At 33.0% G+C, this 25,059-nt stretch overlaps 1 protein-coding gene across 3 annotated transcripts in view; it reads right to left on the reverse strand.

Moving 5' to 3' along the window:
- GKAP1 (G kinase anchoring protein 1) overlaps window positions 1–25,059 on the reverse strand; it is a 64,481-nt gene that overhangs the window by 10,438 nt on the left and 28,984 nt on the right. For 2 of the 3 annotated variants that reach the window (XM_023537772.1, XM_011372046.2), the window contains exon 7: window positions 5,923–6,075. The exons of the other annotated variant lie outside the window; for it this stretch is intronic. In XM_023537772.1, coding sequence (XP_023393540.1) covers window positions 5,923–6,075 — 153 coding nt within the window. The remainder of the gene's footprint in view (window positions 1–5,922; window positions 6,076–25,059) is intronic. 3 annotated transcript variants of the gene reach the window in all.

Below are 25,059 nucleotides of genomic sequence, written 5' to 3' on the forward strand. Positions count from 1 at the left end.
TATGTGGAAAATGAATGAGTGCGGTAAGACCACTGGAAAGATCTTTTAATTGCTACTGCAAACCCAAATCAGAAAGATTACGCCTTGTATTCGGGTGGAAGCAGTTTAAACGTAAAGAAGTGTATCATGTGACAAATTATTTGGAAGCAGAATCAAGAGCATTTAATGATGAGGTTGAATGTAGGAATCAAGAGCATTTAATGAAGTTGAATGCAGCAGGTGAGAAAGATAGACATTTCAGGTTTCTAGTTAAGGAATAAGGTTGGTGGATCAAAATTAAAATTTATAAATACTATTAGGCCTAGGAATCTCACTTCTAGGAATTTATCTTAAATAAATGAGGGTAAGAATATCTATCAGACTGTTCACTGCAGATTTATTACATCAAAAAATTGGACAACAATTTAAATGCCCGACTGCAAGATACAGGCTAAAATACATGCTAAATTAAAAAAAGCTATAAACTCTAAAATCGCTAAAAATGATGATATAAACTATAAAATATATTAATATGATCCCAAAATTCTGATGCTATATACCAATGAAAAATACCGGAAGGACATACAACAAAATTAATAACTCTCTTAGAACATGAGATTATGGAAGATTTCACTTAAATATTTCTCTTATCAAAATTGTCTTATACTGAGGTATACATAATCATTTAACAATATAACATACTGTTTTAATTTTGAAAAAATGAAAGCACATAAGTATTAAAATTTAGATGAGTGTGAATATCATTTTTGAGTAGGAAAGTCATTCTGAACATGATGCCAAAAGGAGAAAATTAGAGATTAATAGATTTAACTTGTTGAAAAATCTCCAAAAATACTATAACTAAATCAAAAGAAATGAAATGCTGGAAAAAAATATGTCACAACCCATATAATTGGCATATGACCGATAAACATGAAAAAGTACACAATCTCAATAGCAAACAAGAAATGTTAAATAATCAAGCTGGTACATTCAGAATATTTTTTCTCAGTGTGGGTAAATAAAATTTAGTTATTAAAAACACAATTATTTGATGTTCAAGAACTATTATTTAATAATCTGACATGCTCACCATCTGCATTTAACTAAAAAGTAGTCCACATAATAGTTTCTACATTACTGGGGGGGAAAAGTATATATACACAGAAAAGTAAGTACCATAATAAAACATACACACAGAAACAAATTTCATAAAATATGAATGGATGTCATATACTTGGACATTTTTTTCTTTTTTCTTTTTATAAGTGCTGGTAGCATTCTTCTAAATTGATTTCGGGACCTGAGGACTTTAAATGTCAGGTCAAGGACATCGTACAGGAAGTCCTCACTTAAGGCTGTGGATAAGTTCTGCAACTCTAAGCAAAACTACGTATAACAAAACCAATTTTACCATAGGCTAATTGATATAAACAAGAGTTAAGTTCCAACTGCACCTCATCATGTTATAATGAAACGACATCAAACAAAATCATGTTATTTAAGGACCTGCTATATTTGATTCAACAGACATTAAAATTTAAGGACATGGTGTGTGGCATGGTGAAGTCATGCTTTAAAAAAAGTCAGCTGTTAGCAGTGTATAACATAAATTACGTAGCATTAGAAGTCAGGAGGCAGAAAGACTTGTTAAAAGATTATTGAATACTAGAAAGAGAAATATATTAGAGAAATGTTAGTGAGAATGTAAAAGAAATTTGAAAAATATTCCAAAGATTAAAAACTCTCAAGCCATGAAAAACAGTAATGTGAAAAAGATTTATAGTCTGTATATCTAGATAAAATGATGAAACCAAAAACAGAAATGATGGAGGTCAAGCCAAATGCTTGGTTTGGAGAGGAAATAATGAGCCTGAGTTTGGACATAGTAAGTATAAGGCATCCACAGAATAAAAGGGTAAAATATGCTATGAGGGAAATTAATAATACAAAGATCTGAAGGCCATAAAGAGGAATGGGATCAGGAGTAGATGATCTACCTAATGCCAGTGAAGGTGTGGAAAAATTATCCTGCTACTGTAAGACAATGTTCATACACATCAAGAGCAACACAGATGTTTATATCCTTTGATTCAACTACTTTTTTAAAGAATTTATTCCAAGGAAATAATTCATCAAAAAATTAAAAAAAAAAATATATATATATATATAAAATATATGAAGATGTTCAATGAATATTAGCTGACCAATTCTAAACAACCTAATTGTTCAATAAGGCACTGACCAAGCAAATTATAGCATGTTGATTTGACAGAATATAATTAATGGTATGCAAAAGGCTATGAAACTAAATTCTTTACTTTTACAATTATTTTTAAATGCTTATACATGTGGCATTTTCCTAGAAAAGAAGTATTCAAAAAAGAAACTAAATGTTGTGTTAGGGTTGAATTATTTTTCACCTTTAAAAATTCCTGGTAAATGTCTAACCACTATGCTGTACTCCTGAAACTAATATATATATTGAATGTCAACTGTAATTGAAAAATTTTTAAATGTAGTAAGGTGAAGCGGAATAAGAGGTTCAAATTTCCAGGTATAAAACAAATAAGTAATGGGGATATAATGTACAGAATAGGGAATATAGTCAATATTGTGAAAGCACTGTACAGTGTCAGATGGTTACTGTACTTATATACTTCTTTAGGTATATAAATGTTGAATAACTATGATGTACACCTGAAACTAAAATAATAGTGTATGTTAGCTATATTTTAATAAAAATCTTTTTAAAAATCTAAAATAAAATTTTCTGGTATATTAATGTACCATAAAAAATTATTTTAACCTTGGCAAAAAGAAGAGCTTTCTCTGAGAAAAGAGTACAATGGGGAAAGAAAGGTTAAAAAAAAAAGTACTTTTTAAATGGTCTCAATCTTTTCCTCTCTATTACACTCGATGACACAGTATAAGAAAAATCTTAATATTTTTAATTATGAAAAATTTCACATGTGAAAGAAATATATATAAATGATGCAAGGTAAAAAGAAAAATAACTCAACATGCAAAGTAAGAATTTGAACATTACCAATACTTTGGTATCCCTCATGTGCCTCTCTTCCCAGTCATATCCTCCTGAGGATATCCACTATTACAAATTTTATGTTTGTCATTATATTCCCATTATACTACACACACACACACACACACACACACACACACACACACACACACACCCTAAAAATATATTAAATTTTCTACTTTTTGAAACTTATATACATGGCATCAAACTATTATTTGGTGACTTAATTTTTTATTAAGCATTTTGTTTTTGATATTCATCTATGTTGCTATGTATAGCTGTCATTAATTTCTCCTATCAATTTCATTATTACAAACAACTGAGTTTTCAACATTCTTCCTGAAGATGTCTCCAGGGTTTAATCTAGGGTAGAATTTCTAGAACATACAGTCTGCCCATCATCTTCAACTTCAAAAGTTAATGTAAAATTGTTTTCCAAATGGTTATACCAATTTACACTACCACTAGTAGTATGGTACTATTGTTCTATATCCATAACAATACTGAGTATTATCTAATTCCTATAACTAGTCCTCACCTTCATTCAGTTTTTACTAGGCACTGCAGTGGAATATTACCATATAAAACATTGCTCTCTACTCAAAACCTTAAAAAAATTCTTTACTATCTACTGACTAAATCATAAATCAGGCCTTTAAATCTCCCATAATCTTTTCCAACTTACCTTACCAAACAGCCGATACTATTCTCTATGATCCTTCTGTTTTAATCAAACTGGTTTATACCTTTACTTCAATACTTTTACTCACGGCATTCCATTTTCTTCTCCCTTAGAGTATGTTCAAACTCTACTGTCCTTTAAATTCCAATTCAAAAGCTATTTTCTTCTAAGAATACCATCCCTGATCTCCATTCCTTCAAATTACTGTGACACGTTATTAATGTATCCTTTTTTTGGACTTAACATTTTCTACAATGTACAAAAGTAATTACTAAATGTGTACTCTGTACAACATGCTCTGCTAAACATTGTAAATCATAATTTCTAATTTTCCTACTAACAGTATAGGTGGGTAACTTCATCCCAATGTAACATAGCTGATAAGCTGTGAAAGCTATATTTTGTGTTATTAGGTTTGATTTCAAAGACTTTTATTGTACTGCACTGTCCTATGGTTTTATTCAATCATTGATACTACTTAATCATTTAACTAAACATATATACCAACCGTGTTCTACAAAGGGGTTGAAATACCTATTTGTTGAAATATATTAATATTCTTTCTCTCCAAAAATTATCTGAGATGGCTTTTAAAAAAATAAGACGATATGGACCACAAAGGGGAAACTCATAATAAAAAAGAAGGAAGCAAATATGCTAACCATAAATGTTAACATGGTTGCTTGGACTGTACATAAACTCTGTCAAGGCAATACAGAAAAACATCAAATTTAATTCAGTGTCAGAAAAGTAGCAGCTCATGAGTACCTATGGCTAACCTGAAATAGATATTTCGTGTGAAATTATGTTAGTGTTATTTATTAACCAATCTTATTGCTACATTGTAGTAAAAAAATTCTGAAACGGTCTGACTTCTCATGTGTCCTATAAAACAATACAGTAGGTGTTTCATTTGTTGAAGGATTGAATTTATCAGTCTTAGGAAACAAAAAGATAACATCCGTTGAAGAGAGTAAAAGGATAGAAAATGGGCTTTTATAATTTGGTATACCATTGTAGAAATTTGTCAAAGTCAGAAAGAGATGATTCAAAGGACTGTTAGGCAGTCCTGGCTGTTATGAATAAAAAGGATATGGTAAAAGTTATACAGCACTGATTATCAGAATCGAACACCAGTCGTATCTGGCAGCCCAGGAATTAAATCGGAATAGAAAAGGCAGACAATTCTGTGAGAGCCAATGCTGCGTAATGGGAACCAGGGAATAAAAGAAAATCAAGGAAGTATGAGGAAAGTGTTCATGGGGATATTAATGAAATTACTACAAGTTTTCAGGCTAGGAGAGAAGTTACTGATGGACTGGAGGTAAACATAAGGTAATGAACAGGTTCAAAGTTTAAGAGGAAGTAAGATAGAAGATGAGATTGTGGTGAGAAAATAAATGCAGATTTATAGGTCTCCATATGATGAGATCTTTTTTTTTTTTTAAAGACGCTATTTTAAAAACATGTATGCCATTCTTAGCTTGTAGGCCTTACAAAAACAGACTACTGGCCAGATTCTGCTCATGGGCCACAGTCTGCAATCCCTGGTCTACAGGATAAAATTCTTAGTTTCACATAAAAAAATCTTTATAATCTAAATGCAATCTATTTCTCTGGTGGTGTTATCCCACATTTAACTTAACTCTATATTTCTTAAAACACAGAATTTTTCAGTTTCCTGAATATTTAGTCTAACTAGGGCCTTTCCTAACTTTTGGCCTTTGTTCTTGCAGTTCCCTTAGGCTTTCTCCATTTCTCAGCTTATTCATCCTTCCAAATCCACCCCAAATGTCTTTTTTCATATACCTTTCACAATTCACCTGACTGATCTATTACTTTTTCTATTCAAGACCTCTTTTTTATTGTTCATATGTCTCTAAATGCCTTCATTTTGCTGAATAATATTCTCTGTACAGGTCTACCTCTTCTAATGCCCACTACTCTGAGTGTCTAAGGAAAAGGAAGTCTAATTCATGTTGGTATTCCTACTACCCTATGCCACAGCCTAACCTAGTATATACCAAATGCTCAATAAATATCCATCAGTGAATGAAGTACTTCACATTTTTAAATATAAATATCTATGATTAAGACAAATTCTAAAACTGTAATTTAATAGAATCACATAATTAGATTCTACTGCTTAAATTTTTTTAAAAGAAAAATTTTGTTTTAGTTTCATTGTGATTTTAAGAGAATTCTCTATTTTACATGCCTGGTTGTGTTCATGAGCAGCGCAATTATCTGTTCCATTATATTCTGTAAGCTGTTCTCTTCTTTTTTCTCTAATAAGAATTTTATGAACATCATCTTCCAGTCTATTGAAGAATCCTCCATCATGTGATAAAGTCTGAGAAGAACTCAATTCCTGCCAAAAATGAATTATGATTTACTAACATTCAACGCAAAAGTGTATGCATTTAATAAGCCTAGTCAGCCACTAGAAGGATAGAGAATGAAAAGAAAAAATGATAATTAAAGACGATCAACTAATTCTTCTCTACCTATAGAAGATAGACACATTTTCAAATGTTTTCTTCTTCATATTTTTAGTTGGGTACTGCTCGATTTTAAATTTTTTTTTATCAACATACCATATAATTCACTCATTTAATGTGTACAATTCAATGGTTTTAAATATGTTCACAGAGTTGTGCGACTATAACCACAATCAATTGTATAATTTTCACCACCCCAAAAAGAAACCCTGAACCTATTAGCAGTCATTCCTCATTTCCTCCAAAAACTCCACCCCCCTCACTTGTCCCCTGGGCAAGACTAATCTACTTTTTGTCTATATAGATTTGCCTATTCTAGACATTTGCTATAAATGGAACTATACAATATGTGGTCTTTTGTGACCAGCTTCTTTCACTTAGCAAAATGTTTTCAAAGTTTATCTGCAATACAGTATGTATCACTACTTCATTCCTTATTGCCAAATAATATCCCATTGATGGATACACCACATTTTACTTCTCCATTCATTAGCTGATGGACATTTGGGTTGTTTTCACTTGGCTATTATCAATAATACTGTTATAAACATTCATGCACAGGTTTTTGTGTGGACATGATTTTACTTCTCTTAAGTATATGCTTTGAAGTAGAATTGCTGGGACATATGCTAATTTTGTATTTAACCTTCTGAGGAACTGCCAGATAGTTTTTCAAAGCAGCCACACCATTTTACAATCCTAGCAACAGTGCATGAGCTCTAAATTCTCCACATTCTCACCAACACTTGCATGAGCTCTAAATTCTCCACATTCTCACCAACACTTGTTATTACCTGTCTTTTTTTTTTTCATTATAGCCACCCCATTAGGTGTGGTGTGGTATCTCATTGTGGTTCTGAGTTGCATCTCTCTGATGACTAATGGTGCCGAGCATCTTTTCATGGACATTTGTATATCTTTTTAGGAAAATGTCCACTGAGATCCTTTGCACATTTTTTTAACTGGGCTGCTTTTTATTTTCAAGCTCTATGAGTTCTTAAATATTCTAGATACAAGTCTCTTAACAAATATATATGATTTGCAAATATTTTCTCCCATTCTAGGGTTGTCTTTTTACATTCTTAATGATATCCTTTGTATCTCAAACGTTTTTAATTTTGATGAAGTCCAATTTATCCAAGAAACCATTGTCTAAACTCAAGGTCACAAAGATTTACTCCTATATTTTCTTTTAAGAGCTTTATAGTTTTAGCTTGTACATTTAGGTCTACAATCCATTTTATTTTTGTGTGTATGTGCATGCTGTGAAGAAGGACTCAAATTCATTCTTTTGCATGGGGATATCCAGCATCATGTCCTGAGAAGATTATTCTTTCTACACTGAATTGTCTTGGCATCCTTGCCCAGAATCAATAAAACATAAATGTAAGGATTTCTTTTCTGGATTCTTAATTCTGTTGATCTTTATAGCTACCATTATGCCATACCACACTGGCTTGATTACTATAGCTTTGTGCTGCTCAATTTTTTACATTACATTTAAAAATAATTTTTACATAAATTCTGCAAACCAATGGTAGATAAGATTTTATTACAATCTACTCGATTACGTTAAATTACAAATTTTATATGTTCTCCAAGAAAAGTAGCATTGCCTCTTCAACTTCCTGTTTTGAAATCAGAGACTAAAGAAAATGTTCCTTTCACTCTCATTAGCTTAACAAATGTCCCACATTCTTGAGCTATAATACTCCCAATTTTACCCATCTTAATTGTATTTGTGAGCAAATGACCCAAAGTTCAATGACTATTCATCCTTTCCCCTTCACATTATCTTAGAAAGTGTTTGAAAGAAAAAAATATTGTATATCAGTGCTTAATAAATATACAAAATGACACTATTTTAAAGGTGTCAAGGTACTTCATTAAGGAAACAAGACTGTTTTCAACAAGTGGTGCTAGAATAATTTGATTGATATACACATGACTAAAGATGAATCTGGACTCCTTCATACTGTCCACAAAAATTAACTCAAAAATGGATTATAGAGACGATTCGCAGAAGATGATGGAGTAGGAGGCACCAGGAATCTATCTCCTAGACAACAATTGCAGTGACAGAATCTGACTGATATAACTATTTTGGAACCCGGAAGTCTGTTGAAGTCTTACAACTTCCAGGGGAAGATTTAGATGGGAAACTGCAGTTAATTCTGGTCAATTTCAGCTTTGTGTAATAACAGCTACCCATTCTCCTACCTCCAGCCATGTGCCAGGCAGCTGTGTATATGTACCTAGAGCAGCTTGCACACGGCTTACATGAGCTAGGGTTGGGAAAATGAACCAAATGACAGGGATCTGTGCTCTGATCATTGATTGATGCTTCTGATCACAGAGGTACAAAGAGATAAAGAGACAGGCAGACATTTTTGTTAACCCCATTCTTACCCCATTACTACAAGCCCCACCCACTACAGTTTAAGTGACTTCTAATGAATTTAAAGGGCTGGAGCCCATTTTACTCCACTTCATGTTTTTGCTTTCCCACTTTCAGGAGCCAGAAATTTAAAACTAGGACATTTAAAAACAACTGCACATAAAGGGAAAATTAGAAAGGGAAATTATCCATGCCTAAGGAAAAGCTCAGAAAAAAACTTTAGATATTAAGTTTACATCTCACACAGCCTACAAAAATCAAAAAATAAATAAATAATAAAAACACCAACCTCTGAGGAAGGGTTTTTCCAGATTATAAGATTCAAACATCTAGCATTCAACAAAAAAATCACACGGCATACCAAAACAAACAAACAAACAAACAAACAAACAAAAAAAAGAAAGTATGGAAGGAAAGGAAAGGAAAAAATAAATAAATCAAAAGAAACTGTCCCTGAAAAAGACTTACGGCATTTAGATTAGACAAAGACTTTAAAACAACTATCTTAATGATGCTCAAAGAACTAAAAAAAGTTGTGGGAAAAAAATCAAGAAAACAATGTGTGAACAAAATGGAAATGTTAATAAAGACAGGAAACTTATAAAAGATGCCAAAAAGAAATCCTGAAGCTGAAAAGTACAATAACTGAAATGACAAATTCAATAGAGGGATTCAAAGGCAGAGTTGAGCAGGTAGAAGAAAAAAGTCAGTGAACTTAAAGATAAGACAATGGAAATTATCTAGGCTGAAAAATAGAAAAGATTGATGAAAACCAAATAGAGCCTAAGGGATCTGTGAGACACCATCAAGCAAACCAATGCACACGCTGTGCTAGTCTTAGAAAAAGAATGAAAGGGGCAGAGAGAATATTTGAAAAAATAGTGGTGGAAAACTTCCCAAATTTAATGAAATACATAAACATCCAAGAAGCTCAAGTAAGATAAACTCAAATAAACCAATACTAAGACATTATAATCAAACTTTCAAAGAGGAAACCATAAAACCACAAGAAAGAGAATCATCACATGCAAAGGATCCTCAGTAGGATTATCAGCGGATTTCTCATCAGAAACTTTGAAGACCAGAAGACTGTAGTCTAATATATTCAAAATGCTAAAAGAGAGAAACACTGTGGCATGAGAGGTGCCCCTGGTTTCTCCCTTGAAGCTACAGGTTGAACAGCTATAATTTATCAAGGGATTCCTTGCTCAACACATCTCAGAGAGCCGCACATCCAAACATCTGAAGGTGGGCAAATCAGAGCAAACAGGGGAGGATGGAAGGGAGAAGAGCAAAGAGGGGTGCCACAGACAGCCCAGAGCGCACTGTAGGTCTCAGGAGAGGCAAGGAGAGGAATCAGGCTGCATTGTGCACTCTCTGCAGCCCCAAGGAACAAGGGCATAGAATAAACATTTCTGTCTGAGTGATTAGCCCATACTGCAGCTGAACCCAGTGACTGGGGCAGAGATAGAACACAGAGGTATGGCAACTGTGGTCAAGCAGCCACCACTGCCAGGCAGAAAACAAAGCCGTGGAGCTTGGAGCCTGGCTGTCTCCTCTCATCCTTCCAGAACTAGCAGCAAGCCCCAGGAGAAGATGAACCAGTGAGTGTTGGGTTACAGAGAAAACTACCTGCAGCTCTGAGAACTGGAGAGACAGGAGTATTCCTTCCCCAAGCGGCAGATGCATACCGCAGCTAATTTCCCGTTACAAGGATGGAGACACAGAGGTGAGGCAGCTGAGGTCTGGCAGTCACAATTACTGGGAGGAAAACAAAACCATAAATGCACGAACCAGTCTCTCCCAAGCCACCCTGCACCTACCCACAGCAACAGATCCCATCAGCGGCACCTGGGACACCAGGGACAGTACAACACTGCTGGCAGTGTCTGGTTTCAGCGGGCAGTGCTGGGATTTCACAGCTGTGAACCCCATCGCCCACACATCCCCCCTCGGGTGTGGTGCCCTGAGTCTGGGGCAACCTGGTCATAGAGCTGACACCCATCTCCCCAGGGAATACAGGGAATTTTCCACCGCCTTGCAGAATCCAGAAGCCAGAGCAGTGCAAGAAAAAATAAAATACGGTGCTTCAGCACCACCTACTGGAAAACAGAAAAACCGCTTCTAATCAACCAGCTAGAAATATTACTCTTTAAAAAAAAAAAATTCATTCCCATAAATGCCTAGGAAGAAAAATAGTCCATCAAACAGCATGAACAACCAAGGTAACAAGGCAGCTCAGAAAGAAAATGAAAAATCTCCAGAAAATAAACATGGAAATATGTGATTTAAATGATAGAGAATTCAAGATTGCAGTTCTGAAAAAAAAAACGAGATACACGAAAAATCAGATAAGCAGTTTAATAAACTCAGAAATAAAATCAGTGAAGAAAAGGGGTATTTTACCAAACAGATCGAGACTTTAAAAAAATAACCAAATTCTGGAGCTAAATAACTCAATAAAAGAGATGAAGATTGAACTAGCAAGCTTAGGAAATAGAGCTGACCAGATGGAGGAAAGAATTAGTGATATCGAAGATAAATATCTAGAAATGACAGACAGAAGGAGAGAAAGACTTGAGAGTAAAAAAACCAAAAAACAAAAATTAAAAACTACTAGAACTATTTGACTCCAACAGAAAGAGTAATATAAGAATAATGGGTATACCAGAAAGGGAAGAAAGGGAGAAGGGAACAGAGAGCCTATTTAAATAGCTGACAAAAACTTCTCAAACCTATTGAAAGAACTGGATCCTTGAATCCAAAAAGCAAACAGAACACCTAATAATCTCGAACCAAAAAAAGGCTTCTCCAAGGCACATTATATTAAAACTGTCAAAAATTAATGACAAAGAAAGAATTCTCCAGGCACCCAAGTAAAAGAAAACAGTGATCTACAAAGGAAATCCAATTAGATTATCGGTATATTTTTAAACAGAAACCCTACGAGCTAGGAGAGAGCGGAATTGAATATTCAAAACTACTGAAAGAGAAATTACCAGCCAAGAATAATATATCCAGCAAAGTTATCTTTTAGATATGAAGGAGAAATAAAGTCTTTCCCAGACATACAGAAGCTGATGGAATTTACTATCACAAGAATTGCATTACAGGAAATACTGAAGGGAGACATTCTACCTGAAACGAAAAGACAAAAGGATACAAAACTATAAGTAAGATGAGTAACAGAAAGAAGCAGGAAATTACTACCTTATTCAGAATAAGATGTTATACACTTAAATATAACATAAAAACATTAAAGAGGAGGAAGAAGACAATAGCTAAAGCAATTTAGAAATGAACTCACAGCATAAAAGGGGAAGGAGTAAAGGTTTGAATTTGCAAAGCATAATGGAGATAAAATGCATTCAGAAGAAAAAAGACTACTGTGTATATGAAATTTCCTTTTGCATAAACCTGATGGTAATCACACACACAAAATATCTAAAACTGAAACACATAACATTAAAGAAAAAGAAAACAGAATCATAGAACAGCACCAAACTAAAATAATAGAAACACAAGGGAAAAGATATATTGGAGACATAGAGCTACCAAAACCAAAAGAAAAAATGGCTATGGAAATCCTCATACAATAATCACCCTAAATGTAAATGAACTGAACTCACCAATAAAAAGGCACAGAGCAGTGGATTGGATGAAAAACAAAAAAACAAAAAACTGAACCATATGATGCCTTCAGGAGACACATCTCCTCAACTCCAAGGACAAATAAACACTCAAAGTGAGAGGGTGGAAAATGATACTCCAAGCAAATGGCATCCAGAAAAAAGCAGTTATAGTGTACTTTTATATTTGACAAAAAAGGTTTTGAGCTAAAAAAAGGTAACAAGAGACAAAGACAGACATTTTATAATGACAAAGGGGACAATAAATCAGGAAGACACTTATCAATATATATGCACCCAATCAGAGAGCACCAAAATATATAAAGCAACTACTAACAGAACTAAAAAAAAAAACAAAAACAAAAAACAAAAAACCTGACAAAAACACAACTGTAGCAGTGGATCTAAATATCCCATTGACAGCTTTGGACAGTTCATCCAAACAGAAAATCAATATGGAAATATCAGCCTTAAAAGATACATTAGACCAAATGGACATAACCGACATTTACAGAGCCTTTCATCCCAGAACACCAGATTATACATTCTTCTCTAGTGCACATGGAAGTCTCAAAGATAGACCATATGTTGGGACACAAAACTAGCCTCAACAAATTTAAGAAGACAAATCATACCAAGCATATTCTCCTATCACAATACTTGGAATGTCAACGGCAAAGAGAAAGTGGGGAAAACCACAAATATGTGGAGATTAAACATGCTACTAAAGAACGAAGAAGAAATAAAAGGAGAGATCAAGAGATACATAGGGACAAATGAGAATGACAATACGACACATCAAAAAATTTGAAATACAGCAAAAGCAGTAAGTTTATATTAGTACATGCCTACTTCGAGAAACAAGAAAAATCCCAAACAATCTAACATTACATCTTAAAGAAAGAGAAAAAGAATAAATGAAGCCTAAAGTCAGAAGGAAGGGAATAATAAAAATTAGAGCAGAATTAAATGAAATAGAGAACAAAAAGACAATAGAAAAAAATTAACGCAAAGAGCTGGTTCTTTGAAAATATTAATAAAAATGACAAACTTCTGGTTAGACTATGGAAAAGAGAAAAGACTCAAAAAAAATCAAAAATGAAAGAGGAGAAGTTACTATGGACACCACAGAAATACAAACGACAATACGAGAATACAATGAAAGACTATACACCACCAAAGTCAATACCTTAGAAGAAATGGAGAAGTTCTTAGAAATATATAACCTTCTTAGACTGAATCAAAAGAACTGGAGACCAAGCAACAGTCAGGAAATTGAAACAATCATCAAAAACCTTCCCAAAAGTAAAAGTCCACGACCAGATGGCTTCACGAGTGAATTCACTAACAAACATTCAAAGATTTAATACCAATCTTTCTCAACTCTTTCAAAAAACTGAAGAAAAGGTAATACTTTCTAGCTCATTTTATGATGCCAACATTACTCTGATACCAAAACCTGAAAGAATAACAACAACAACAAAAAAACCCTTCAGACTTATACAGATGCAAAAATCCTAAACAAAATACTAGCAAATCAAATACAACAATACATTATGATCAGATGAGATTGGGTGCGTTCAGGGTGGTATGGCCGTAGACGATGACAATACATTAAAAAGATAATACATAGCAAACAAATGGATTCCATTCCGGGGGCATTAGGATGGTTCAACATATGCATATCGATCCATGTGATATAGCACATAAACAAATTAAAGAATAAAAATCACATGGTCATATGAATAGATGAAGAAAAAGCATCTGACAAGATACAACATCCATCTATTATTAAAACACTCAATAAAATGGAAATAGAAAGAAAGTACTTCAATGTAATAAAGTCTACAGATGACAAACTCTCAGCTAATATCATATTCAATGGTGAAAAACTGAAAGCTTTTCTTTTAAGATCAGGAATAAGACAAGGATGACCACTTTCACCACTGTTATTCAATTTAGTACTGGAAGTCCTAGCCAGAGCAATCGGGCAAGATGTCAAATTGTCACTTTTGGCAGAGAACATAATTCTTTATATAGAAAACCCTGAAGACTCCAACAAAAAAGATATTTGAAACAATAAATAAAGTAAAATTCAGGATATAAAATCAATCTACAAAAATCCATTACATTCCTATATGCTAACAATGAAATTTCAGAAAAATAAATGAAAAAAAAATTCCTTCTTTCTGCAACTGCAACAAAAAGAAAAAAGTACCTAGGAATAAACTTAATAAAAGATGTGAAGGACCTATACACTGAAACCTACAAGTAATTAAAAGAAATTGAACAAGACAAAGAAATGAAAAGATACTCCATGTTCATGGACTGGCAGAATCAACATAGTCAAAATGGCCATATTACGCAAAGCAATATACAGATCTGATACAATCTCCATCAAAATCCCAATGGCATTTTTAAAAAGAAATGGAACAACAACAACAACAAAATCACCAGATTTGTATGGAACCACACACACACACACACACACACACACAAATAGCCAAAGCAATTCTGAGAAAGAAAGAACTAAGCCAGAGGTATCACACACCCTGACTTCAAATTATACTGCAAAGTGACAATAATCAAAACAGCATGGTATTGGCAGAAAAAAACACAGATCAATGGAAAAGAATTGAGAGCCCAGAAATAAACCCACATATATATGGGCAAAAATTTTTCAATAAAAGAGCCAAAAACATACAATGGAGAAAAGAAAGCTTCTTCAATAAATGGTGCTGGGAAAATTGGAAAAACACATGAAAAGAATGGAAATAGACTGCTAGACACAAAAATTAACTCAAAATGGACCAAAGACCTAAATATAAGACCTGAAACAATAAAGTACATAGAAGAAAACACAGGTACTACACTTATGGACCTTAGTCTTAGAGAGGATGTTATGAATTTCATCTCAAAAACAAGGTAATTCAAAGCAAAAAGAAATCAACTGGACTATATCAAACTAAAAAGCTTCTCCACAGCGAAAGAAACCATCAATAAAACAAAAAAGCAACCAACCAAATGGAAGAAATTTGCAGACAACACCTCCAATAAGGGGTTAATATCCAAAATACATAAAGAACCCACATAACTCAAAAACAAACAATACAAGTAAAAAATGGGCAGAGGACCTGAAAAGGCATTTCTCCAAAGAGGACATACAGATGGCCAACAGATATACGAAAAGATACTCAACTTCACAAGCTATTAGAGAAATGCAAATCAAAACCACAATGAGGTACCACTTTACACCTGTTAGAATGGCTATTATCAATATGGGCAATTATAAGAGCTAGTATTATTGTAAAAATGGTATGTAACTGTACTTTTTGTTTTCTACATTAAGAAACTAATATGTTTAAAGAAAAAAAACTCTTAGTGTAAAAGCTAGTGTTACTATAACTTTGGTTTGGAACTCCGAATCTTGTTTTTTATATAATTTAGGAGACTCACACATTTAAAATAATTATTAGTTTATGTTTTGGGACACACAATGTATAGATGTAATATTGCGACATCAACAACTGAAAAGAGAGAGGATGGCAGTATATACACAAAAGGAAACAAGACAAGAATTTAAACATTTCATTACAAAAAATCAACTAAATACAAAAGAAGACAGGAATGCAGGAAATGAAACAAAAAAGCTATAAGGCATAAAAAAAAAAAGAACAGCACAATGACAGAAGTCCCTCATCAGTAATTACTTTAAAAGAAAATGGATTAAACTCTCCAAGCAAAAGACAGAATAAATAAAAACACATGATCCAACCATATGCTCTCTACAAGAGAGTGAGCTGAGACCCAGAGACACAAATAGGTTGAAAGGGAAGGCAAGGAAAAAGATATTCTATGCAAAAAGTATAGCAGGAATGGCTATACTAATATCAGACAAGGCAGACTTTAAATAAAGAAACTACAAGAGACAAAGAAGGACATAATGTATTAATAAAAGGTTTAATACAGCAAGAAAATATAAAATGAACATTTACATATCTAATGACAGACTATGAAAATATATCAAGTGAAAACTGACAGATCTGAGGGAAGAAAGAGTTCTACAATAATAGTTAAAGATTTCAATATCTTCCTAACAATAATGAATACAACAATCAGATAGAAGGAAAAACAGAACTTAACCAACATGATGAACCAACTAGATCTAACAGACATATACATAACTCAACGTATACACTCCACTCAATGATAACAGTATACACACTCTTCTCAAGTCCATTTTCTATGACAGCCCACATGTGGGGCCACGAATGAAGCCTCAATAGATTTTAAAAGATAAATATCATACAAAGTGTTTACTCTGACCACAACAGAATGAAGTTAAAAACAAATAACATAAAGTGGGAAATTCACAGAATTATAGAAATTAAATAAACTATTAAACAACTAATGGATCAAAGAGGAAATCACAAGGGAAATTAGAAAATATTTAGAGACAAATGAAAACCAAAACACAACATATCAAACCTTATGGGATGCAGCGAAAGTGGTACTATGTGGGAAATTTACAGCTAAAAATTTAAAACTTAAAAAGCAAGGAAGAACACAAATCAACAATTTCTCTTTACAATTTAAGGAACTAAAAAAAGAAGAACAAACTAAACCCAAAACTAGCAGAAGAAAGGAAATGATAAAGCTTACAGCAGAGATAAACAAAATAGAGAACAGAAAAAGAACAGAGACAATCAACGAAATCAAGTTTCAACAAAATTGACAAATCTTTAGCTAGATGGACTAAGAAAAAACAAGAGGAATCAATTTATACTAAAATCAGAAATGGAAATGGGGACATTACTATTGATTCTATAGAAATAAGGACTATAAGAGTACTATGAAAAACTGTATGTCAAATAAATTGGATAACCTAGATGAAATGAACACATTCCTAGAAACATAAAACCTACCAAGACTAAATCACTAATAATAGAAAATCTGAATAGAATTATAACTAGTAATATGATTGAATCAGTAATCAAAAATCTCTCAATAACGAAAAGCCCTGAACCTGATGGCTTCACTGGTGAATTCTACCAAACACTTAAAGAACTACTATCAATCTTTCTCAAACATTTCCAAAGGCGGGGGGGGGGGAAGCTGAAGAGAAAATACTTCCTAAGTCATGTCATGAGGCCAGGCATAACCCTGATACCCAAGCCAAAGACACTACAAGAAAACTACAAACCAACATACCTTACGAACATCAATGTAAAAATCCTCAACAAAATACCACAAACAGAATTTAGCAGTATACTGCAAGCATACACCATGACCAAGTCAACCCATAGAATGGGAAAAAAATCTGCAAATCACATATCTGATAAGGTATTAATATTAATATATAGAAAACTCCTAAAACTCAATAATGACAATGAACCACCCAATTTAAAAATGGGCAAGCACCTGAAAAGATATTTATCCAAAGAAGATATATGAATGGCCAGTAAACACATGAAAATATGCTCAACATCACTAATCATTAGGGAAATGCAAATGAAATCTACAATGAGATACCATCTCACGTCCATTAGGAAAGGTACTGTCAAAATAGATAGATAGATAGATAGATAGACAGACAGACAGACAGACAGACAGACAGACAGACAGACAGATAGATAGATAGATAGATAGATAGATAGATAGACAGACAGACAGACAGACAGATAAATAAATAAATACCAACAACCAGAAAACAACTCTTGGTAAGAATGTGGAAAAACTGAAACCCTCGCACTCTGTTGGTGGGAATGTAAAATGTTACAGTCACTGTGTAAAACAGTATGACGATTCCTTAAAAAATTAAAAATAGAATTACCATATGACCCAACAATTCTACTTCTAAGTATACTCCTAAAAGAACTGAAAGCAGGGTCTCAAAGAGATATGTGTACACCCATGTTCATAACAGCATTATTCACAATAGCTAAAACATGTAAGCAACCCAAGTGTCCACTAGCAAATGAATGGATAAACGAATGTGGTACAATGGAATACTATTCAGATTTAAAAAGGAAATTCTTAAAACAGCTTAACAGACTTTTTAAAAGTTAACATAAATTACTAGACAACTCAGCAATATCCTAAGTATCCACTTAAGAGAAATAAAAACATATCTACACAAAGACATGAATCAAATGTTCATAGCAAGTGTCCATTAACTGGTGAATAAATAATATATAATGGAATGTTATTCAGCAATAAAATGAGATGAACTACTGAGACATGCTATAACATGGATAAACCTCAGAAATATTATGCTAAGTGAAAAAAGTCAGATACAAAAGGATACATATTGCATGAGTCCATTCATATTTGATTACCAGAAAAATCAAACTATAGTGACACAAAGCAAATCAGTGGCGGCCAGGAGCCAGGAGTAGAAATTAACTACAAATGGATATGAGGGAACTTTTGGGGATGATAGAAATGTTCTAATCTAGACAACAGTTATAGTTGCAGCTCTTTAAATTTACTATAAATTATTGAATTATACTTAACTGGTGAATTTTATGATATGTAAATAATAACTCAATAAAGTTTTAAAAAGCTTTTATTTTATTTAAAAAAGACACCTATAATTGCACTATCTTACTTAAAAACTAAGCTTTATCTTTACCTATATCTTATGCCCTCCATAAGAGGTAGCTGTTAACACAAATTTAGTGTTTATCATTTCCATCTCTTATTGTTTTATAGATGTATCACTAAACAATATATTTTCATTTCACTTGCTTTGCTTATCATTATGCAAAATTTAACCCATATATTCTACACCTAGATTAACAATTGTTAAGGTTTTTTCTTAACAGTTTATCCCATTCCCTTTTTGTTTAGGAATTTTATAGTACACACATCGTGACATTTCATCTCAAAATTCTTTCATATGTAGCTACAATAAATTTTCCAATTTAAGCATGTCACCTATAAAATATTCCTTAATATCATCTTATACCTAGTTTATATTTAAATTTCTTCAGTTGTATTGAAATGTCTTTTATTGATAATATAACTAGGGTCCAAACATCACATTGGTCAGCTCTTAAATCTCCTTTAATCTAGAACATCCCTTCCCCACACTCCACCTTTTCTTGTTATTTTTTTGTTGTTGTTGAAGAAATCAGGCCAGTTGTCCTACAAAATATCCATCTTCTACATTACCCTGATTGTTCCTTTACGTATCATTTAACTTGTACTACTAATCTCTATATTTCCTGTAAAATGGAAACTAGATCTTGATTTATATATAGTTTAAATATTTTTGGCAAGACTATTTAGTTTTGCTTGTTTTAAGTTTCATAAAATTGGTATCACTATGATGTAGTCTTCTGAGACTTGTTTTTCACTCAACATTCTCTTCTGGATTCATCCATATTGTTGCCTAGAGGTATAAATTCATTTTCACTACTGCATAAACCATTGTGTGATTATACTAAAATTTATCCATTCTACCGAAGGTTAACATTTAAATTTTTCCAAGTTTCTCGTGGCGGGGAGGGCTGGGCTATTACACATTTATAAACATTCTTCTACATGGCTCCCAGGACACATGCACAAGTTTTCCTAAGGCATGTATACCTGTGAGTGGAATGCTAAGTCATAAATTATATCAAGAGGCAACAAAATATGGCCCAAAGTGGGCCTTGTTGCCTTTTTTTGTAAATAAAACTTTATTGGAGCACAGTCGTTCTTTTACACTACAGCTGCTCTTATACTACAGTGGCAGAAACAGAGTGCAGTAGTTGTGAGAGAGATCAGATGTGACCCCAAAGCCTAAAATATCTGCCACCTGGCTCTTTTTACACAAAAATGTTTACTGACTTGGGTTATAATGTATACTCAACTTTACAAGAACACCAAACTTATGCAAAATATTTGTACTAATTTACATTCCCACCAATGTAAACTGATCCATAACTCCATTGATCTATACCTTCTAAATCATGATATTTTCTAACTTCATAATTTTTGCCCTCCTCATGGTTGGAAAAAAAGGGGATATCTCACTGTGGTCTTAATTCACACTTCGATAGCAGCAATGCTGGACTTTTTGCTATTTGTATTTCCCTATTTTATAAAATGTCTAAATGTCTTACTATTTTTTTTTAAATTTATATCCTATGAGACAGTAAGAAAACAAGATAGCCGTTTATTTTTTAACCACTCTATAAGAGTTCTCTCTGTATCTGGATACTAATCCTTTATCAGTTCTGTTTTGAAAATACCTTCTCTCAATTCATGCCTTATCTTTTTACATTCTTTGGGTATTTTTGTGTAAAATAAATTATTCATTTTGAATGACATCCAATTTATCAATCTTTCTTTTACAATGCTTTGTTAAGTTTTCCCTACCCCTGGGTGGGAAATATACTATATTTTCTAGTTCTAAGGGTTGTACAATTTGTCTTTTGCATGTAAATATCTAACCTATGTGGAATAGATTTTAATGTGTGATAGAAGGTAGAGATCCAATTTGATTTTTTCCTAATATGACTAACAACCGTCCTTTGCTTTTCTATATATCAGACGTTACAATGGTGAGTCATGAACACATCACGTAATGAACACAGTAATAAATTGACCGGTAGAACAGAACAGAGAGCTCAAAAGACCCATGCATATATGGAATCTTGATAAATAACAGTAAGTGCATTAAATATGGTTCTTCTTTAGAAGTTCTGGGCTATTTTTTAGCCTTTGTGCTTCCATATTAGTAATTTGTTGAGTTTTAAAAACAAACAAACTTAGCATTGGAAATGCAAAGAAAATTTGGGAAAAACTGTCACTTTTATTAATAAGGCTTCTTACCCACAAAGATGGCATACCTTTCCATCTATGTAAGTTGTCTTTGTTTTTCAATAAAATTTGATAATTTGCTCCATATAGGTTTGCATAACTTCTATTAGATCTTTAGGTACCTTATTATCTTTTGCTGCTACTATAAATAACAACTTTAAAAAATAACTTTACTTTTGCTACTAGCATACAGAAAATGCAGTTTTAAGCTTTAAAAACACATATACAGCCTATGTACAGATTGAAAAAGTTATAAAGTGACATGCTTGTTACTATCGAGGTAATTATGAACATTGCTAGTACCCCAGAAGACTCCATGCTTCTCCTTTCTTCCCTATTAAAGGTGTGATTATTTCTACTTTTTGTGATACTCTCTTTGACCTGCTTTATTGCCTGTCAACCTATGCATATCTCCCTAAATAATACAGCTAAATTTTGCTCATTTTTGAACTTTATATGGAATCATACTGTTCCTTCTCACTGTAATTCATTCACTTTTAATGCTGATTAGTACTCCATTGACGAAATTTGCCACAATTTGTTATTCAGTTTACTACTGATGGACATTTAGATTCTTCACAGGTTTTGATCTTAGTGAACAATGATGCTTTTAAGTCTTATATACGTATGGTGATCCACATAAGCACGTATTACTCTAGAGCATGTACTTGGGAGTAAAATCCCTGGACTGTGGGTTACAGGAATCTTTAATTGAGGTGTCACTGACATACAACATGAGTTTCAAGTGTACAACATGATGATTCAATATATGTATATACATCCACAGCTGGGAATCCGCATATATGGAGGGCCGACTTATGTTATACACGAATTTTCAATTGCGCAGGTGGTTGGTGCCTATAACCCCCATGTTGTTCAAGGGTCAACTGTATTGCAAAATAATCACCACAGTAATTCCAGTAAATAGCCATCACCATATATATTTTTTTCTTGTGATAAGAACTTTCAAGATTTACCTCTTAGCAACTTTCAAATATGCAGTACAGTGTTATTAACTATAGTTGTTGTGCTGAACTTTACATCTCCATGACATTTCATAACTGGAAGCTTGTACCTTTTGACCCTCTTCACCCATTTTGCCCACCCTTACCCCCTGCCTCTGGCAACCACCAGTTTTCTGTGAGCTTGTTTTGTTTTGTTCAGGTTCCACATGTGAGATCATAAGGCATTTGTCTTTCTCTGCCTGACATTTCACTTAGTATAAATGCCTCAGGGTCCATCCACGTTGTTGCAAATGGTAAGATTTCATTCTTTATATGGCTGAATAATATATGCCATTGTGTGTATTTTCTTTATCTGTTGATGGATACTTGGTTTGTTTCCATATCTTGGCTACTGTTAAGACTGCACTGAACACAGGAGTGCATATGCCTACCCGCTCAAATTAGTGTTTTCATAAGATAAAAACCTGGAAACAGAATTGCTGGATCATATGGTAGCTCTATTTTTAATTTTTTGAGGAACGTCCATACTGTTTTCCATAGTGGCTGCACCAATTTACAGTCCCACTAACAGTGCACAAAGGTTCCCTTTTCCCCACATCTTCACCAACACTTCTTATTTCTTGTCTTTTTGATAATAGTTATTCTAACAGGTGTGAGGTGATATCTTATTGTGGTTTTGGTTTGCATTTTCCTGAAGATTAGTGATGTTAAACACTTTTTCATGTACCTATTTGCCAAATGTATGTCTATTCAGATTTTCTGCCCATTTTTTCAAATCAATTGGTTTTTTGCTATTGAGTTTTATGAATTCTTTATTTATTTTGGATATTAACCCCTTATCAGATATATGATTTGCAAATAGTTATTTCCATTCAGTAGGTTGCCTTTTCATTTTGTTGATGGTTTCCTTTGCTGTGCAAAAGCTTTAGTCTGATGTAGTCCCACTCATTTATTTTTGTTTTTATTTCCTTTGCTTTTGGTGTCAAATCCGAAAAATCATTGCCAAGACCAATGTCAAGGAGTTTACTACCTACGTTTTCTTCTGGGAGTTTTATGGTCTCAGGTTTTACAGTCAAGCCTTAAATCAATTTGAGTTATTTTTGTGTATGGTGTAAGTACAGTGGTCCATTTTCGTTCCTTTTTATATGGTTGTCCAGTTTTCCCAACACCATTTATTGAAGAGACTGTCATTTCTTTCATTGTTTACTCTTGACTCCACTGTTGTAAATTAACTGATTAAAAATGCATGGATTTATTTCTGGGCTCTCTTTTCTGCTTCATTGCTATATGTGTCTGCTTTCTATGCCAATACTATATTATTTTGGTCACTATAGTTTTGTAATATAGTTTGAAATCAGGGAGTGTGATGCCACCAGCTTTGTTGTTCTTTCGTAAGATTGCTTTGGCTATTCGGGGTCTTTTACAGTTCTATACAAATTTTAGAACTATTTGTTCTATTTCTGTGAGAAATGTCATTGAAATTTTGACTAGGCATTGCATTCAATCTGTAGATAGCTTTGGGCAGTATGAACATTTTAACAACATTAATTCTTCCAACCCATGAACATGGAATATATTTCCATTTATTTGTGTCTTCTTCCGTTTCTTTCATCAGCATCTTATAGTTTTCAGTGCACAGGTGTTTCACCTCATTTAAATTTATTCCTGGGTATTTCATTCTTTTTTATGCAATTATAAATAGAATTATTTTCTTAATTTTCTTCTCATAGTTCATTATTAGACTATATAAATGCAACAGATCTCTGTATACCGATTTTGTATTCTATTTTACTGAATTCACTTATTCTGGTTTTTTTTGGTTTGTGTGGAGTCTTTAAAATTTTCTATATATATCATGTAACTGGCAAATAGTAACAGTTTTACTTCCTTTCCAATTTGTATGCCTTTTATTTATTTTCCTTACCTAATTGCTCTGGCTATGAATTCCAATACTATGTTGACATAACAGGTTACCTCTTCATAAAGAGTGTACCATTATTCCATATTCTCACCAACATTTCTTTGATTTTTGCCATCCTAAGAGTAAATATTCTCACTGTGGTTTTAATTTGCATTTCCCTGATTATTAATGAGGTTGGTCATCTTTTTCTATGTTTTTACACCATATAAATATCCTTTTTATGAGTACTTGTTTCTCACCCATTCTTCAATTGAGTTCTTTTTTGGAAAAAATCTTTTTCTTCTCTGAAGATCGTCCTTTCATTTTTCAAACATTATGATGAAAAGAAGTCCTTAACTTAATGTATAATTTTAAAGATAGTGGTTTTTGTGCCTTTCTTACCCTAAAGAATAAAAATATTCTTCCTATTTTAGCACCTAAATGTTTTATAATATTGCCTTTTACTTTTAAGTCTTTGATCCACTGTCCACATTTTTATTTATGATATGAATAATCAAATCTTTTTTTCCATAAAAATAATCTATTGGCCTAAAACCATTTATTAAAAAAACTTCATCCTTCACCCAGCAATATTCTACATCATTCTGATATTTATCAAGTGTACACATGTGGTTGGTCTATTTTGGGGCTATTGTTTTCTAATGGTTTGTCTATTAATGCACCAGTAATACCTTACTGTAGTATTAGTTTTAAAAAAGAATCTTGATATCTGATTGGGCAAGTCCTCCTACGTTTTTCCTCCTCAAGAGCATTTTGGCTATTTTTGGTCCTTTGCACTTCCATAATAATTTTATAAGTGCTGTAGTTTTCAGTTTGAAAACTAAATTGTGATTCCGATTGGGATTGCACTGATTTTACAAATTAATATGAGGAAATGTGACTTCTTTATGATACGTCTTCCAATCCACGAACAAGGTGTATTTTCCCCATTTAAATCTTTGCTATCTTTCAATAAAGTTTTACAATTTTCCCAATATAGGTCTTACATATCATTTATTTAATTTATTCTTAGGTATTCTTATAATTTATTAAAAAGTCTTTCAATTACACTTTCTGCTGTTACTGGTATATAGAAATACAAATAACTATTGAAACTGTTTTGTCACTTAAAGTTTAAGATAAGGAACCAA

This window comes from Pteropus vampyrus, unplaced genomic scaffold, assembly GCF_000151845.1.
Source record: "Pteropus vampyrus isolate Shadow unplaced genomic scaffold, Pvam_2.0 Scaffold199, whole genome shotgun sequence".
NCBI classification, from domain to species: domain Eukaryota; kingdom Metazoa; phylum Chordata; class Mammalia; order Chiroptera; family Pteropodidae; genus Pteropus; species Pteropus vampyrus.